Source organism: Pelobates fuscus, chromosome 5 (assembly GCF_036172605.1).
Source record: "Pelobates fuscus isolate aPelFus1 chromosome 5, aPelFus1.pri, whole genome shotgun sequence".
Lineage (NCBI taxonomy): Eukaryota > Metazoa > Chordata > Amphibia > Anura > Pelobatidae > Pelobates > Pelobates fuscus.
In genome coordinates, this window is record NC_086321.1 from 38,670,125 (window position 1) to 38,690,317 (window position 20,193).

At 37.8% G+C, this 20,193-nt stretch overlaps 1 protein-coding gene across 2 annotated transcripts in view; it reads left to right on the plus strand.

The window, feature by feature from the left end:
• The window catches only part of SSBP2 (single stranded DNA binding protein 2), a 148,089-nt gene extending 134,489 nt beyond the window's left edge, over window positions 1-13,600 (plus strand). For both annotated transcript variants that reach the window (XM_063453712.1, XM_063453713.1), the window contains 8 exons: window positions 224-272; window positions 2,852-2,887; window positions 3,866-3,920; window positions 5,114-5,184; window positions 5,700-5,778; window positions 6,193-6,221; window positions 8,112-8,210; window positions 12,971-13,600. In XM_063453712.1, coding sequence (XP_063309782.1) covers window positions 224-272; window positions 2,852-2,887; window positions 3,866-3,920; window positions 5,114-5,184; window positions 5,700-5,778; window positions 6,193-6,221; window positions 8,112-8,210; window positions 12,971-13,000 — 448 coding nt within the window. In that variant the 3' untranslated portion in view covers window positions 13,001-13,600. The remainder of the gene's footprint in view (window positions 1-223; window positions 273-2,851; window positions 2,888-3,865; window positions 3,921-5,113; window positions 5,185-5,699; window positions 5,779-6,192; window positions 6,222-8,111; window positions 8,211-12,970) is intronic.
• Window positions 13,601-20,193: the final 6,593 nt, after the last annotated feature.

Below are 20,193 nucleotides of genomic sequence, written 5' to 3' on the forward strand. Positions count from 1 at the left end.
CAAGCTTTAATGTAGTTTTTTTTTACTATTCACATTGGTGTTTGTTTCATCCTCTGATGTAATAAGTGTTAACAATGCTAAAGCAAAAGTAAATCAAAGATGTATTTTTATACACGGTAAAACTATAAAAAGGAATGTGCAGATTGTACTAAATGTTTACACAGCCGCTAGCACTAAATGATTGATGATTGTGAGTTGTAATGCTTATTTGTTTGATTTTCAGGGGTCCCGGAGGGGGTAGACCATGGCCTAATCCAGGCAATGCAAATTCAGTTAGTATTTATACCTTTATTACCATAATTTTACATTTGCCATTAGAAATCTAAGATTGCTCTCTTTGGATGACTTTCTAATTTGTATAAATCATGGCCGTACAAAACTAGCTCTCACTTGAGTAGCTAAGACTCCTAAGAGTTGTAGTTCAGCAATGGCTGGGGAGCTATTTCCGATCATTTTTGGATTTGTGATTGCCTGTGAGGTTTATTGAGTTGAAGATGTTCTTTCCTTTTGGGATACATTTTACTTCAAAAGTGATGTATTGCAATATTTCATTTATATTGAATGGCACATTTTAATAGACCAGAGAATTTTATAAATGAACAAATAAAAGTTCAATTAAAACTATTTACAGCACAATTTAAGCAACGCTACAAATAAATATATTTTTTAAGCTATTACAGGGAGTGCAGAATTATTAGGCAAATTAGTATTTTGACCACATCATCCTCTTTATGCATGTTGTCTTACTCCAAGCTGTATAGGCTCGAAAGCCTACTACCAATTAAGCATATTAGGTGATGTGCATCTCTGTAATGAGAAGGGGTGTGGTCTAATGACATCAACGCCCTATATCAGGTGTGCATAATTATTAGGCAACTTCCTTTCCTTTGGCAAAATGGGTCAAAAGAAGGACTTGACAGGCTCAGAAAAGTCAAAAATAGTGAGATATCTTGCAGAGGGATGCAGCACTCTTAAAATTGCAAAGCTTCTGAAGCGTGATCATCGAACAATCAAGCGTTTCATTCAAAATAGTCAAAAGGGTCGCAAGAAGCGTGTGGAGAAACCAAGGCGCAAAATAACTGCCCATGAACTGAGAAAAGTCAAGCAAGCAGCTGCCAAGATGCCACTTGCCCTCAGTTTGGCCATATTTCAGAGCTGCAACATAACTGGAGTGCCCAAAAGCACAAGGTGTGCAATACTCAGAGACATGGCCAAGGTAAGAAAGGCTGAAAGACGACCACCACTGAACAAGACACACAAGCTGAAACGTCAAGACTGGGCCAAGAAATATCTCAAGACTGATTTTTCTAAGGTTTTATGGACTGATGAAATGAGAGTGAGTCTTGATGGGCCAGATGGATGGATTGGTAAAGGGCAGAGAGCTCCAGTCCGACTCAGACGCCAGCAAGGTGGAGGTGGAGTAGTGGTATCTGGTACTGGTACTGGTTTGGGCTGGTATCATCAAAGATGAGCTTGTGGGGCCTTTTCTGGTTGAGGATGGAGTCAAGCTCAACTCCCAGTCCTACTGCCAGTTTCTGGAAGACACCTTCTTCAAGCAGTGGTACAGGAAGAAGTCTGCATCCTTCAAGAAAAACATGATTTTCATGCAGGATAAGGCTCCATCACACGCGTCCAAGTACTCCACAACGTGGCTGGCAAGAAAGGGTATAAAAGAAGAAAATCTAATGACATGGCCTCCTTGTTCACCTGATCTGAACCCCATTGAGAACCTGTGGTCCATCATCAAATGTGAGATTTACAAGGAGGGAAAACAGTACACCTCTCTGAACAGTGTCTGGGAGGCTGTGGTTGCTGCTGCACGCAATGTTGATGGTGAACAGATCAAAACACTGACAGAATCCATGGATGGCAGGCTTTTGAGTGTCCTTGCAAAGAAAGGTGGCTATATTGGTCACGGATTTGTTTTTGTTATGTTTTTGAATGTCAGAAATGTATATTTGTGAATGTTGAGATGTTATATTGGTTTCACTGGTAAAAATAAATAATTGAAATGGGTATATATTTGTTTTTTGTTAAGTTGCCTAATAATTATGCACAGTAATAGTCACCTGCACACACAGATATCCCCCTAAAATAGCTATAACTAAAAACAAACTAAAAACTACTTCCAAAAATATTCAGCTTTGATATTAATGCGTTTTTTGGGTTCATTGAGAACATGGTTGTTGTTCAATAATAAAATTAATCCTCAAAAATACAACTTGCCTAATAATTCTGCACTCCCTGTAATTGTGATCTAAACCGGTGAATATATTGATTCAACTTTGTAAACATTAAAAAAAAGTATTAGTATCAATCAGGACCTACTTGTTTAAATTTTGCATTCATACGGTTATACCTTTAAGGTTACCTAACTGTAACGTTCATAGTATATTTATTTAACAGATGTTTTGTTGTTTTTTTTTTTTGTTTTTTTTTTTTTTAGCATCTAGTGTGTTACGTAATTCAAAATAGCTCATTTGAAAAAGATCCTTCACTTTGTTTTGTTGTTTTACAATTTGTAATTTTTACCCTAAACGTGAGTTCTTTTTCAAATCAACTCTGCGCGCTAGTAAATGACCGGGCTAGTTTGACGGTCATTTCAGTTCACTCATGCCCACTGGGAGGGTAAAGTCACATGCCTAGTTGTTTGGTGTTTTGTTTTTTTTGTTTTTTTACTGTACATCGTGAGATGTTTAACAGAATATTGTTTCTTTGATGTGCCTAGTGCAGTAATCTTAACAAATGAGAAAATAATTTGTGGAAAACAAAAACAACCAAAAAACCCAACAATCAATGGATGTTCCGTCTGAACGATAAAAGAGTAACTTTCATTTTTATTTGCTTTTAGATACCCTACTCATCTGCGTCTCCTGGGAATTATGTAGTAAGTTCATCTGGTTTTGTGTGCTCATTGGAATTGATGTTACATTTTATTTAGTCAAAGAAATAGTTATCCAGATGTTAGGCAGAGCCCATGTGTATTGTTTGTAGTGCGAACATCTGAGTTATGTTCAGTTGTTTTGTCTGTCATTTAATGTGCATATGTTGATATCTATTTGAAGAACATTTCCCAATCTGGACACATTTGCCAGGTAGAGCAATGCTTTGCCGTGAAAATAAGATCAGTAAATAGAATTGTCATTGACATTTGTTGCTAGCTGTGGTTTGTTTAATTAGTATTTAATTAATTTTCTATCAACATGTAAAATAACAATTTGCTTAGTAATGGCTCCCTAGCAGCCCAGATTCTTCTGAACTACATTTCCCAGAAAGCAATGTTAACCGAGTATCATTGGAAATGGACCTCAGAAACCCTGGGGGTACAAAGCTTGGCCAACACTATTTTTGTGTGCCAGTGAGTGAGCAGTGTCTTACAAAAGCTGCGTCTTGGGAAAACTCTGTTACCCTTGCCTAGTGAGAGGACCCACTCAGTAGTGAATAAAAGCCAGGACCATTTTTTTTGTGGGTGCTTGAATCCGTCGCTGCATTATAAGAATATACGAAACTTTCTAGCTGCTCACATAAACCATGCTTGGTGCTAAATCAAAACATACGGTAATTCCTAATACAGGAAATATAGTCTAGCAATGCCAGTGGCTGTCGCTTTAAATTTCCGGAGCAAAACACAGAAGCTAGCCCAAAATGGCCGGTTTTAACTGTATTTGCACAGACTGACTGCCCTGTTCAAGGCACAATTACTGGCAGACTAACCAACACATGGTACATGCTTATACGAACCATCATTCTGTTCCTATCCCTATTAGTAAATAAAGTCCCAATTGTTTTTACCAGTTCTGGAAGGTTTGCAGTTTCTAAAGTAATGGTCAAAATAATAACTTTAAATATTGATTTATTTGTATAGGGTCCTCCTGGTGGTGGTGGTCCCCCGGGAACTCCAATCATGCCAAGTCCAGCAGGTAAAATAATAATTAGCAAGCAGTATGTATGTATTTGTGTGTTGTGTTTATAGACAATAATAAGTGTTAGGAATTGTATATTGTATACCAATTAACTGTTAGTGTTACTTTCATGGATCATAATTACTGTAGAGTCAAATGGAACAGTAACGCTGATCATGTATTTTGGAAGCAAATAATTCTATATACGTATATAATTAAATACAGAAATAAAATAATGTTAATTTGAGAAGTTAAACCTAGTTCCCATTGAAGCAATTACTGGACCTCAGCTGCCTTTACTTTCACTAACATCTGCCTCCCTGCCGGCTTTTTTTTTTAATTAGGACGTCAACAAAGATATACTTTTCTAACAAGTGCATGTAAAGATCTATATTGGGGGTAAAAAAAAAATGTAAATACCTGAACTAATTTACCGGTAGATCTCACAGGTTAATATCGAACATACACAGGTCTGTGTTATATTAAACTACTGTTTTGTTTTTGGTTTTTTTGCTATTTTTTATTTTATTTTATTTCTGTAAATTTTATTTCTGTGATACTTTACTGTTCTTTTAGTTCAATCATTGATATTTTTTCTTTCATAATTCCCCTGCATAGGTTTTAATCGTCATCATAAGACGCGAAGCCTGCATAAAATTTAAATAACCTTTTAAGTTAAAGGACAACTATAGGCACCCAGACCACTTCAGCTTAATGAAGTGGTCTGGGTGCCAGGTCCAGCTAGGTTTAACCCTTTTTTCTATAAACATAGCAGTTTCAGAGAAACTGCTATGTTTACATTAGGGTAAATCCAGCCTCTAGTGGCTGTCTCATTGCCAGCCGCTAGAGGCGCTTGCGTGCTTCTCACTGTGAAAATCACAGTGAGAAGACGCCAGCGTCCATAGGAAAGCATTGAGAATGCCGCGCATGCACATTCAGCCGAGGAGGCGGAGAGGAGGAGGAGAGCTCCCCGCCCGGCACTGGAGAAAGAGGTAAGTTTAACCCCTTCCTCCCCCTAGAGCCAGGCGGGAAAGGGACCCTGAGGGTGGGGGCACCCTCAGGGCACTGTAGTGCCAGGAAAATTAGTATGTTTTCCTGGCACTATAGTTGTCCTTTAATGCATTTATGGCCCATGAATAATGTTTGTCTCTTGGTGGTGCACAATGTTAATTTTGAATATTTACCCATTGCATGTGTATTTTGTGTTCTAGATTCCACAAATTCTGGAGACAATATGTATACATTAATGAATGCAGTACCTCCTGGCGCCAACAGACCTAATGTAAGGAGCATATTAATCTGTTTTTATTATGGTGTACTAACTTAATATCCTCTTGTGCAGTGCAGAGAATATATTTATTCATTTTGCTACAGAGTGATTATTGTAAGAGACATTTGTGGTCTTGATATGAGATTCAGGATCATTTTATTCACAATTATTGGTGGAAGGGTATGATACAAAGGATGTCGGATTGTCATTGATTACTACATATTACTTCCAGGCTCTCAAACACACTGCATATAGTGGATTTTACCAGGTTTAGCCAAGATCTATCCTCTGACCAGTAACGGTTCTTGCTGGGTTATCTCCAGGTAACCAGTAATATTCAGCATCTGTAATTCCAGCTGTTGTCGATATGAATTGCCAGTGTTTGAGCTGTCAGGAAGGCTTCAAAGCGAACTCTTAATGAGCCACATTCTGAAGACTTAAATATATGCTATGCTAATAGGCCATCAGTTGGCAACATAACAGTGTTTATAATCTAAATATATGAATGCCTTTCTTCTTTCTTCCAGTTCCCTATGGGTCCTGGCTCAGATGGCCCAATGAGTGGATTAGGTGGAATGGAACCGCACCATATAAATGGTTCATTAGGTAAATGTGTCTAGTACATAATGATTATACAAAACCGTTTTAGAAATCTATCATTGTAGGCAAGGTGACAAGATTTGAGGAGTTATAATTAAAATGTCAAAAAGCCAAAGCCTACAAATGACTAGGTGCATAACTGTAAACAATATTGTGATTTTATGTTTTATAGTTAATTAAGCATTGCTAATTTTTTTATGAACAAATCTTAAGTACTTAAATAAATACAAAGTCTACAGTCTACATGTATATTATATGCAGTTACAAATAAATATTTTCATTAAGTCACAATTTTAATTAATATGTGGAACTCCAAACATCTAAATAATATTGACAAAAATATAAAGACAGCGATGATTTGTGAGCGTTTATTTCACGATTGACAGAATCTTTGATAGAGGTTTATGTTTTTGTATTTAGGCTCAGGGGACATGGACAGCATTTCCAAGGTGAGTACATCCATCCAGCTGAGCTAAGCTACTTTATATTCATCACAGATAGTTGAACTGCAGTGAAAAAGTAGAAAGGAAACATTTCTGTTGGCCATATACTGCAAGACAACCTTGTTAGAAAGAAGTAACCGTATGATACAATTAGACTTTTATGGTCAGCCTTATTGTGTTTGCAGTCCAACTTGTTTTCTCTTATAAAGAAGATTGGTACATGTCATTATTTATAAGACATGGACTTATAATATTGCTGGCTACACGTAATTAGCATTCATAACTATATGGGTAATCTGAATACAGAGTGTATACTTTTAGTGTTGAATATCTGCAATTTCCCACAACTTAAAATATGTAGAGTTCATGATCGACAGTGTATTCCCACTGTAACGATTAAAAGGAAACTGTTCAGAAATGCATATTGTTGTTTATTTTTTTGTGTACATAATTAATTGTTGCAAAATAAATAAATGTGGATTTAGTAAAATGGACAGAGATATTTCTTAAACCCTAAATCTTTTAAATGTGGAAAGTACTTAAAGATGGAATATGGTAGGTGCATTCATTATCACAGATACAACTACCATATTTGAGTTTGGAGGTATCTACTGAAAAGATCACCAAAAATTTCAAAACCTAAGCTGTCCCTTAGCTCCCATCTCTATCCCATTACAAGGAACAGCTAAACCTAAGCAGTAGGTACCAGTCTACAGGTTAGATTGGTGTCTCTGTTGTTTTTCTCTGAAGAATCATTCCGTTGTTGTTTGTGGAGGTGAGCAGTGCTCACTGTGACCTTCAAAGGGTGTAGGATCAATCTTGCAGGAAAGCATGATGAGCTAGTTCAAAGCATTTCCACTGCTCCCTAATATACTTCACTAAATGCCCTATTTAAACAAATGGCAGAAGACAAAAAAAAAACCCTTCCTCAGGAAAAAAGGATTTCCTGGAATAAAATATTTTTTAGCCCCAAACAATATGGAAGATCTTTTTGTTCTGCCCATGGAACAAATAGAATCATAGACCAAAGTATTCAGACAGATACATATGCAGAAATAACAAAAAGTTCGGTGATAGGAGAAACCCGTTCTGACACCAGATTACCAGTAGGGGGAAAGCTGGAGCGTTTTGCTCTTCTACAGACAAATGGGTCAACCGGACCGTGGGTCTGTGCTACGGAATAGAAATCCTCCTTCATGCTTCATGATTTCTATCTTTCTTTGGAACATCTACAGGTTATTCGGAATTTTTTTTTTTTTTTTTTTAAAGGAAACCTATTTCTTTTTACAGCATACATAAAATCTCTGCATATGGCAGCCTTCATTTAGGAAGAAATAAATATAATGAAGTTTTTGGGCTGTCTTCAGCCCTGTGTGTCTTCATGAAAATTATGTAATTTTTATCAGATGCTCTGAGGAAACCAGGGATACACGTTGTTTTTTTGTTCCTTATATTGGGTAGAGGTGGGTACCACAGCTGGCCTTAGGTTTTAATATTGTTAGTAGATATTTATCAGATAGGGAAGATGGATGCATCTACCCCATACCATGCCGCTTCTACTATTAAAAAAAATATTTTTATCTCTAATTCTTTTTTTTAAGGAACAGGTAGGGTCCTTACATCATAGCCAGTTCAGTAGGATGAGGTGGTTATGGTGCATAGTGTATTAATTATTATGTATTTATTTGAGTGTAGAAATAAATAGACTAAAGTTTCTAAACTGTGTTTCCTAATTAAAGTATAAATATGTTTAATTATTTTGATTGCACAAATTAGTGGTAGATATGTTTTTGTAATTTAAAGGATTTTGTTTATCCTGAAGTATGTTTTTCCTGGTTTTACAAATCATTTTTACTCAAATACCTTAAATCATATTTTGTTTAACCATTTGAACAGAATTCTCCGAATAATATGAGTCTGAGTAACCAGCCAGGCACACCAAGGGATGACGGAGAAATGGGGGGAAATTTCTTAAACCCTTTTCAGAATGAGAGTGTAAGTCATTTGTACGTTCATATTGATATGTTTTGTTTTTGTGTAATTAAGAGTTTGTTTGTGTTTGTGTTTTTTTTTTTGTGTTTGTGGTTTTTGTTTGTTTATATAAACTGGATACTCTATAGACCGGCAAGGTTATTCACTAAAGTGAGAATTCAAAGTGAATGTCAAATTTAAGGTAAAATAGCTGCATTAAAAACATTCTCTAAGTCAGAGATGCTTTCAAGTTGGTTACTTGGGCCTTAAATTCGAAATTCACTTTGAATTTTCACTTTCATGAAGAACACTGGGAGAAATGAGAAAACTTGACAAAGCTCTGCTTTGTGTCAGACGTAGGAAAACTCTGTATATCTTTTGACTCGGTTGGAGTTTCAGTGAAATTCCAACTCAGTCAATGTAAGTATTTCATAAAAAAAAAATTTCCATGACATACTCCTTTGGGTATGGGGGTTGTGGGAGGAGGGGCAATGGAGGCACCTCCTGCTTGCTAGGTAACGTTTGGTCGCATAACTGATGCTGGATGTCCTCACGCTCTGTATGAGAACTTCCAGCATCAGTAAAATCACATGATGTCTGGCCAACCCAGAGCGAGGGGAAGATTGGTGCTGGAATTGGGTAAGTACAGTAAGGGTTTATTGACCCTTACAGTGCCGGAGGGGGGAGCAGAGGGAAATACAGATTTGTATTCCTCACACATTCGTATGCCTTCAGCTAAATATATGCAATGACATTATCAAATGCAATCTTAGAGTAATATATAGACAATACAATGGATATCATACCTGCTCACTTTTTATAAAAAGCGTACATATTCTATATAATATATATCCGCAATATAAGCATGCATTCATTTAATTATGCACTTTTTTCATTAGTTTATCTAAACCGCTTGTGAAAGCTCCATATCTCCTGTCTGACACCTTTGCAATCAGTCCTCTAACTGAACCTAGACTTTCTGTGGCTGTCCAATCACAGACTTCCCAATAAGAAGTCTTAGCAAGGCAGGTGTTTTGGGCAATTGCTGCCTCTTACATTTTGCTCCACTGTTGTAAACTGCCAGGAAGTAGCAGCACCAGTTATCTGACAGCCAGGCAGCACGTTATGTAAAATGAAAAAGAGGCCGTGCTCTTTAAACATATAGCATTTCAGTAAGCTTAAGTGCTTTAAGGGTCTTGAGTGTTTAGCTTAAGGATATATTGCCACATTACTGAAACTGTCAATCATAATAAAAAAACACAAACTGGACCCAATTAAATCAGGGACTTATAATGTAAAGGCCTAATGAGTAGAAGATAAATATTTTGTCTAGCTCTGTGTGGGGTGTATGCTGTGCTGTAAAACACGAAGTGCAATAAGAAACATCCAAAACCTTGACATTATAAAAATCCCAAACTTGGTCTCATATGTTCAAGACCGCACCGTTCTCTCATGGCAGCTGAGGTCCAGTAGTTTGCTGCACCCGTTGAAGTAGACGTTTCAGCTTGGATAATAAAATGTAGGGTAATTGTGATGTCATAACTTGCCAACAAGAGCGTCTGTGTGGGATGCTGTAAGATAATCCGTTTTATTTGGGCATTGCTTTCTGTGCTTTACTGTTGATTGGTCTAATAAACGGATTATACCACGAATTGCGTCCTGATAAAATAATGTGCTAGGCTTTGCTCAGTGTAAAATGAGCATCTTTTAACCTATGTAGACAACGGTTTGGCAAAATGCTGAGCTCTAGCTATTGTTAATATGCAACTTACATGATCTACAAGAGCAACAGTTAGCTTAGACTTGCCCTGCTTTAAGGAAAAGTAAGAATTTGTTCATTTTACTGATTTGTAAACTTTTTAAATCAAGACTAAAACCACTACTACATTTTGGATTTTTCTTTCCGAACTGCGGCCCTCCAGATGTTGCTGAACCACAACTCCCATGATTCTTTGATAGCCAGAGAATCATGGGAGTTGTAGTTCATCAACATCTGGAGGGACGGAGTTTGGACACCCCTGTTTTAGAGAATTCAGAGGTCTGAATGTCATGTGCTTTTGTTAATTTAAAAGCTTTACACCTCCTTCCAAACTCCGTCCTGATGAACTGGAGGTCTGCATTAATGTATTTAGCATATGGTCTATCATTTCTCCATGAATGGCGATGGGCCTGCTTTATAATGTGGTTATTTTGCCAAGTGTGATATGTCATGACTGAATGGGAATTTAAAACTTTAGATCAAATATTGGAAAAAATCTCCATGTCCACTTTATGTTTTCATTTCTAGCAAGCTTAAAAATTCAATTCATTTTGAATTCCTGACTATTCACACGTTAGTGAATAAAACTTTAAGTGATTTTGCTGTTCTACACAGACGGAGTGTGAAAAGCAATTTTTTCAACTGCTGGAGCTGGGACAGACTGGCTGAGCAGATTTCCTGTCTGCATATGAAGGAGAAAGGCGGCTTTTCATTTAAAAACCAGAAAGCTGTTTTTGCTAAATTCCAAGGGTCCCTTGAAAATAAATGGTTCCCTATCTGAGAAACCAATATTATCTTTACATTTTAGTAGCTACTATAATTAGGATACATTAAGATTTAGTAAATGAACATATACCTAGTAAGTATCTTAAAAATATTCAGAAATCAAATAACTTTACATAATATCCATAGAACGTCCATGAAATTGGTATCTAGTGACTTTGCGTAACAATAATCTGTGTTGTGTGTGTGTGTGTATATAGAAGTGTATATAAGTGTAGATAAATACCGGCACTCCTGGATTTGTACAGCACAACGATTTATTGTCACAAATCAGTCAACGTTTCAGTTCCTAGCTTGGAACTTTCATCAGCATCAGTCCAGCACCTAATAGCCGGATGCAAGATATTAGCAGGAACAGCATACACGGAGAGACACAACCAAGTTGCTGAGATTGTGTACTGAAACATCTGCACAGAATATGGATTGGACCTGCCTAAGTCCAGATGGGAGATACCACAAAGGGTAGTTGAGAATGACAGGGCTAAGATCCTGTGGGACTTCAAGATCCAGACAGACAAGCAAGTGCTGGCCAACCAACCACACATTGTGGTGGTGGTAGACCAGGAACGAAAGACTGCAGTCATGGTGGATGTGGCAATACCCAGTGACTATAACATCAGGAAGAGGAACATGAGAAGGTGCACAAATACCAAGGACTGAAAGAAGAACTATAAAGGATGTGGAAAGTGAAGGCAATAGTACTCACAGTTGTGATAGGAGCACTCGGGGCTGTGACTCCCAACTTGTGGTTGTCCTGATTTTTTTTTTCTTTCATACATTTAGTGCAATCAAGCACCGGGCCAAATAACTAAGTAGGAGTGCAAGGCTTTTTTTGATTATTTATATATATCTTGATAAAGACCTGTTCGGTCGAAACGTTGATCCATTCGCAACTATTTGAATACATTATTTTGATTTGAAAATCCACTGAGTGCTCTCCTCATTGATACATCTTATATATGTGTGTGTATATACTTCCCCTAACCTCACTGTCCAACTTTTCTGGTTACAACTACATGTTTGTTGGTCCACCCACTGTAAAGCGCTGCAGAATTTGTTGGCGCTATATAAATTACATAATTGTGTGTGTGTGTGTGTGTGTGTCCGTGTCCATACTCATATGCATGTATGCTTATATATATATTTCTGTGCATTTATATTTGTGTATATGAGTTCATGTGCATGTATGTATATGTGTTTATGTATATGTACATGTGTTTATGCGTTCACATATACACATTTATGTGTGTGCATGTATAAAGTGTACCATCCTCTGCACTGTCTGCTTGTTTGTTTTTCTTTTCCCTCTCTCCCCCCTCACTCTGCTCTTCAGAAAGATATTTATGACCCTCTACAAAGATGGTGTCTATTTTCTACCAAACCTGTGTCTTATCTACACTCATGTCACTTTAACCCCTATATCACAACTCAACTTTGAATTCTATGTGTCGTCTTGCTCAGAAATGCTTCAGACTTGAGAAAGGGAGGTTATCCCGAAAGCTTGTCATTGAAAAATTCTGTTAGTCCAATAAAAAAGGTATTACAAGATACAAATGTTGTTATCTGTTTTTTACATATATATATATCCGTAAGATTAAACGAACACTGAAACCTGAAACTTATCTGCTACATGTAAATCTCTCTAAAATGCCCAAAGCAGAATATGACTTGGTAGTACATGTTCTGCTGGCAGTAAAGATCACAATAGCCAGAAAATGGAAATCTGTAATACCGCCACCTTGGAATGAGGTTAAAAATCAACGTATTTTTCAGCTGAAAATGAAAAAGGGAATAGATAGGTACCAACATGTTACCCGGAAAGGAAATCACAAGTGGGATCTCTGGATAAAATGAATTCCTCTAATGAGCAAAATAAATAGATAACCTTTAGATCATTTTTAGAGCATCAATCCTTACAAGGAGCTGTCCCGCTGGGCAATTATGGGTTGTTGTTTTTTTATGTCAAAATGAACCTCTTTCGAACAATATGAGATATTGTCATATCATGAAAGGGGAAGAGGCCACTATATGTCTACGGTAAATTTTCTTGTTTACGTTTTGTCATGTCTTTTTGTATAAAAGAAATAAAGAATAGAAAACATTTTTTTTTACAAAGGGGACCTTTTTATTGCTAAGATAGATATTCCAGTTTAACCCCTTAATTCCCTCTAAAGTAATACATTTATTTGTTTTTTCTCTCTTTGCATATCCCGTTTTAAGTCTGCATTTGCTCTCTTTGCAGTATTCTCCTAGCATGACAATGAGTGTGTGATTCATCATCTAGTCTCGTCATGAAGACTGCAGTGAGTCAGCCCTCTTCACAGATCTACCACGGAAGAGAAGCATCCATCACGTACAGTTTAACTAAAGGATCCCACTGCACAAACCTTTTCATTTATGTTGCCATGCACCCTATTTTGTGAAGAAGCGGGTCCAATCCTAAACATCTGTAAAGAGCGGCATATGTAAGAATTGCCCTGAACCGAACTGCAATTTATCATCTGTACATATATATATATAAATATATATAAATATATATATATTCCCACAGGACATTGTAAAAGGATATTATCACATGTCATCTTAAGTAGCAAGACATAGAGACTTTTATTCCATCTTTTTGTTTTTTGTTTTTTTGTTGGGGTTTTTTTTTTTTTTTTTCACGTTTACATTTTAATTTAAAAAAAAAAAACGAAAAAAAAACAAGGTTGCATTTTCTCCCTGAACTATTTTGTGCTGTGTATATCACTGCTTAATAAGTTATTTTTTAAGGTAAACTCAAATGTCGTTCTGGTTTTGTAAATGTCTGCAATCATGGATAGGAATAAAATGCTTATGAGTGCTTTTATTAAATTGCTTTTGATACAAGTTACCCTATGAATAACTGACTGATGCCTTGGGGAACTGTTCGTGTCGGCACTGTCGCTCGGGGACTCATGTAAGGGGTGCCCTTTGTATATAAACAGAATGTTTTCAATGAAACGATGATGCCACTGCCTATTTGCTGTAGCACTTCTGGGACTGTAAGGACATTTTGAAAACCTGGCAATTTTTTTTTTTCCTAAGATACTTGTCATTGCACAGGAGATTATACCCACTGAGGACAGATTTCATAGGTATTCTAGTGGAAAATCTCAAAATGTGAGGTATTTGCAATGTTAAAAAAACAAAAAAAACAAAACCTGATTGAGTGATTTAATGGAGACCACGTGTGTAATTAACTCAAATATTTGTTTCACCAATCACTTGCTTTTATCAGCTACTTGAGTTTGGGAATGTTGATAACTTAATATTGTGAGTATATTTATTATTATTATTTTTAAGCTCTTAATTTTTCCAATTGCAACATTTCTTGTACAAATCTGCATTTTGGTGAGAGATGACCACAATACCTGTAAATGGAAACTTGAGGGGAAATCTGGAACACGTAGATGGAATCAACAATGATTTGTGCAGCGCACACGGGCACACACGTTCTCTAGCTCCAAAAAGAAAAAATGGAAGCAATTCTAGAACCTGACTTTTAAGCATTATTTGTTAGTGTGGCAAACCAGACGTGACAATGGCCTCAAACCTAAGATACCCATGGCTTTCATTATATAACACAATTTCTTATATGGGAGACGAGCTGGAATGCATGATTCTGAAAGATCGATGTAAATCTTCAATGGGTAAAGTTGGACATCACTAATCTAGAAGAAAATAATGTGATATTGTATTGTAAGTGCTTCACTGGTTCAGCCACATATTATATTGGACAGTTGTGTCAAAGTTGTTGTTCCGTAGGGGTTATAGTAAAAGATCTGAAATTTCTACAATGAGCACAATATATCAAACAATCTGTGGAAGATTGGGAAAAAGATGGTCTCTCTGAGACCCTTTCAAAGTGTGAGTTATGTGCAGAGAGAACCCTTCTTCCGCTCTCATCTCTGAGAGTGACCCAGAACTGCAGTAAACCGCTCTAACAAGGTTACTCAGAGGCAGCCTGTGTGCTTGGGTGTGGAAGCCCAATAGATTGGTTTTGTCCAATTTTTATTTTGTAAACTGCAGACATGTTCTCTTGTGTATACAGGTAAACCAGCATTGTCATGTATTTCATGTATTCTTACTTTCTACCTGCGCTATAATTCCAGCTTGGCTATTTTGGCTTTAACTGTGCAATTTCTGATTAATATTCAACAATTGCAATTTATTGTGTAGCTCCTGGCTGCAAATGAATAAGCGGTAAGTAGAATCTAAATGTTCACCCAAGGAAATTGTTGCTGGGATAGGAAACACCATGATTAAGTATTCATCATATTTTGTTGTTAGAGGGGCAGTATGTATCTATGCGTATTGCATCTTATGGTATGCAAACCAGATTATTCATATAGGTAAATCATTTGTGGATCTGCACATTCCAAATGCTGTATCAAAACAATAGCAAGAACAAGTTTTGTGCATACAAAAGAATAACAACAAAATAAAGTGGAGCATTTGGGGAATTTGCACAAAAAACATTCTATACATATATACACTGAGGTTTCTGAGACCAGCATCTAATAATATACTCCTATCACATTATGCCAAGGGTGCCCACATTGTAAGTAATCCAACCAATTTTGACTTATTACCTGGAGTCTGCTGGGAGCCGCTCCCTATCTCCAATACTAAAGGTCGATATCAGGAAGCTCCTAAGCACAAACCTCCACTTGATTACTTCATTGTCTACAAGCATCAGATGGTCACTGGTAGCCAATGAGCTAACGGAAGGTTCTGCAGCAACTTCAGCAGTAGTGATACCCAATACTTTGGAAGGAATTGATTGACAATCAGGCATCTATGTGTTTTCTGCTTATATTGTATATCCCATATTCTCTCTAAATCTGCCGCCGAATGTTTGCACTTCTTCCCCATCCACTTCTGTCCCTGGTCCTTCCTCCTGTGCCCTTTACTTTTCCTACCTCTTTTTATTCATTTTCTCTTTTGTGGTAAATAAAGGGTTAAAAACCCTTTACTTTCCTGATCCCAGCATCGATGTCCCTCGGCGCTGGGTTGTGGCTTTGCCTCCTCCGACATTACTGACCAGGGGAAGCTAATGTGCATGTTCGGCAAGCTCTGCGCATGCATTAAGCCCTCCCCATAGAAGAGCATTGGGGAAATAACTAACGCTGGATGTCCTCATGCAGACCAAGGATGTCCAGCATCAGTTACCAGACCAAAAGTCTGTTAACATACAGGAAGTGCCTCCAGTGGCTGTCTGGGAGCCAGCCACTGGAGGCAGACATAGTGCTGTAGTGTAAACATTGCAATCGCTCTGGATGTTTTACATTGCATCTCTAATTGCAATAGGCACAGTGCACCTAGATCACTTTAATGAGCTGAAGTGATCTGGGTGTCTATAGTGTCCTTTTAATATTAAAATAAACCTTCACTATCAATAAAAATTAAACATGGGGGAAAATGTATACCCATTCCTTAAGTAGAACTAATGGAAGAGCAATATCCTGGTCCTCAATAACATGCACACTCTGGATGCTAGGGCTCACAAATCCTCCAAAGTACCCATTGTCTTCCTCTAATATGTAACAAGGGGGCACATATTTCTCTAGAAGAGACAATTCAAGATAGGCCCTTGTTCTAATTTTGTCACAATTTCAATGTTTTAAATGGCACCTCCAATTCTATAATTTGTGACAATGCCACTTGCTGTGGATGTATGGTTTTAATGCAGTGGGTTACAGGGTTAGTATAACATGTTTATTTATAATTATAGGTTCTTGTTTTACAGAACACATTAGAGTAGTGTTTAGGCTTAGTTTTAGTCAATATCTAGATGAGGGGCCATACAATGTACTGTTGGGCAGATGCCCCTGGTCTGTTTGACACCTAACTATGCCTCTACCTTGCTGCACAGAATCAGGTGGACACATACCCATGTTCCTGTTAGGCGGACTCTAAGACGCAATGCTAGCCACTTTCACTGCGAGTCTTTTAACCCTTTCAGTAAAGGTGTCCTATCTTGTCCTCACTAACAGTATATGGAGAAGCTCACACGCCTGCTTTATACAGTTTAACCCTTTGAGCAATGAGTATTGTGTTGCATTCATTTGTCAAACTGATTTTTTTTTTTTCACAAATGATATTGTAGCTATTCTGGTGCAAGTTTTATGAATGTTTTATTTTTATTGTTGAATTCACATCTTATTACTGCCATCTTGAGGCTTACTTGGCAAGTACCATTTATCCCATTACGTGTGGAAATAGGATGCCTGAAAATAATTGGTAAACATTAAGATAAAGTTAACTCGAAAATGGTGACCATTCGAAGATAAACTTTATTAGCTACAACAACACATACATTGAATTACATGACTTGAGTATTTAAAAAAGAGTTTACGCATTAAAGCCATACGATTTCTAGAAAATGCATCGCATATGTACATCCTGACTTTGATAATCCAGTATCCTTTTCAGTGTGACCTCTGGAAATCTGCAGCTGCAAAAGAAAAATAAAAGAATGTTAGCACTGACATATCTAAAGCTGAATAAGATATATAGGTTTATAAATGGATTGGCATTGGCAATGATTTCTAACGTGTAAAGGACCATTTCATGAACCTGAAGAATCTGATCCAAATAATCTGAAAAACGTAATAATTGCTGTTCACCAATGGTCCCTACCTACCCGTAAGCAATTTTACCAAGCCAAATGGTCCGACGTTGCTAGTAGAGATTTACTCTCACAGTAGTAATTGCAGGAAAACATTATTTATGTGTATTGTGAGTGGGTTGAATACTTGGAAACAAACAAACGTTTGCTTTGCTTTTTGATTTTTGACCTTTATGTCACCAAAACAAAAAAAAAAAACATCAAACCTCAAAGTGTTGGGCATATTGTGTGAAACAAAACCGAAGATCCCCACAGGGTTATTCGCCAAGGTGTTAATTCATAGTAAATGTAAAGCCAGAATAGCTAAACTGAGTTGCAGTTTGGCTATTTTGCCCTAAAACTTGAAATTCACTTTTAACTCTTCCTTCAGTAAATAATCCTGTATATAATGATGTATTTTAAGTTCAAGCTATGACAAAATGTATAAGCAAGGGGAATGATTCTGCAAGGCAGGGTAGTCAGACTAGCAAAGTACATAAAAACCCACAACCAAATACCAAACAGACTAATAAGGCATTGGAAGTAGCCTCCTTACTAGCTGTTTAGATGTATTATTTGAGAACACTCAGGGCAGTTGTAATTTACAATTCACAAAACCAAGTGATGTGATCTTTCCTACGTTATGGTAAGAGCTAGTACGTTCATTGAGTTAGTTCCATCGTCACGTTTCCCACCAATTACATAATTTGTTCCCTTTAGATAGATCAAGAGATGCTTGATCCAGGAAATAACTCAATGTGCTTCCTCTAATAAACAGCAACAGGCTACTGCTCTGATTTCACAATGCAACCGTCTGAGAACGGAGTGGAACCTTATCTGAGCGGAATGTTTCCTTATGACCTACAAGGTGACTTTGATATATAAATACATGCAAACCTTTCGGCTTCCTCATCACCATTTAAAAAAAAAAAAATTCTTGTAGGATAATGAAACCTTTGTAGCTATATGAAAAAAATATGTATTTAAATAATAATTTTGGCTTGCTTGTTCATTACTACCGTCTTTCCCTGAAAATAAGACTGGGTTTTATATAAATTTTAATCCCGAGAAACTCACTAGGGCTAATTTTCAGGTCTTATGTTGGGTAAAAAACATGTGCTAGAAAGCAGTTCTGTGTTTGGGGGAATTCCCCCAAACATAGACCAGTTCACTAGGGCATGGAATCCTGCAAATCTATGTTCGGGAAAACTTTGCCGAACATAGATTAGCTTACTCGCTAATGGAATATCGCAAATCTATGTTTGAGGAAACTTCCCCAAACATAGATTAGTCTACTTGCGAATGGAATCTTGCGTATCTATGATCGGGATAACTTCCCCAAAAATAGATAAGCTTACTCGCGAATGGAATCCTGCAAATCTGTGTTCGGGGAAAATTCCCCAAACATAGATTAATGAATGACTAAGGCTTCGGGGTAGGGCACACGGTATTCGACAAGCGGTGGGCATGGTCACTAGTTACAGAGGGGGAGTTACCGTTGTCTGCAAGTAGAAGTTATTAAATTAAATGGAGGTCCTAGTGTCCACCTAGTCCCCCCCCCCCCCCCCCCCCCCCACCTCCAAACCATTGGCGGCGGGTTGGGGCTCACTATGCCCCCCTCAGTTACTTTTTTTTTTTTTTTTTTTTTTTTAGGTGCCTTAGGGCATGGGCATGGGGACCTGTACAATGTCCCACTTTATTATTGCTGCTAAGTCTCTAGTCTTATGACTGCTCGCTGTTTAGTAGACATGCCCCATAATCATGGAATGGCAGGAAGGAGAATTTAACCTCACTTTTTTTTATTCTAGATTTAAAAAAAAACATGTATTTAGCATTAGTATTGTAGTCTGAAAGAACAAAGTTACGATAAAGGTCTTTTAGCTTTTTAGTAGATCACTCCCTAATCCTTTTGGGATTTCTATAAGGACATCAAAAAGGAGCTATTGTCAGGGCTTACCTGGGTGTGGGAGTCCGGCAGGCAGAGAAGTATGCTCTCCCTTGCAAGAAAACACAGGCCAAGGTGATCAGGCAAGAATTCACCTGACCTGTGAGTCGGTGCACGGGGGCTGTGCAGGGTAAATCCAAAACGCGGTACAGGAACAATAAACCAGGAGAATAGTCGTGGGAAGCCAAGGGTCAAAGGAAGCCAGAAGTCAGGATAATCGGTGTACCAAGCCAGAGATCAATAACAAACTGGAGAACAGGAAACAGCAGGATGATCACCAGAGTCAAGGAACTGACACTGCCTTCTGGGAGAGGCAGTGTTATATACCTGGCTAACGAGACATCAGGCTCAGGTGTAACTTGAGTGACAGGAGAAGTTCCAACAAATTTCCAGCTTCAGTACTAAATACTAGACAGGGCTAGATACAGGAAACAGAAGCGGAGAGATGGCTCAGAGGTAAGCCAAAGCACCAGAGCTGCCAAGGTCCCAGGTTCGAATCCTGACATTACCCCCTCCTCAAAGACGCCTCCAGGCGAGAAAAAAAACCAAGAAAGGCAAAAACAAGTACGGCCCAGGAGGTCACTTCTTTGACTTCTTGTTTTTGGTTTTGCCAGCAGGATCGGAGGACATAGCTATAAGGGCCTTCTCAAATGTTTGCAAGTGCTCCTTCCGGACTAGTGTCCCATTAGAGGCATAGGTACAGCCAGGAGGAGGATCGTTCTTCCCCGAACAATTAGCATTTTCAGGTACTACTGGAGAGAGGTTAGGGCTGGCAATGGATACAATGCAAGTGGCAGGTAACTTGATCCCAGGAGTCTTCTTCTCTGAACCTTTTTCCCTCTGTACGTCACCATTACAGACGGTAAGTAACTCCTCTTTAGGTTGACAA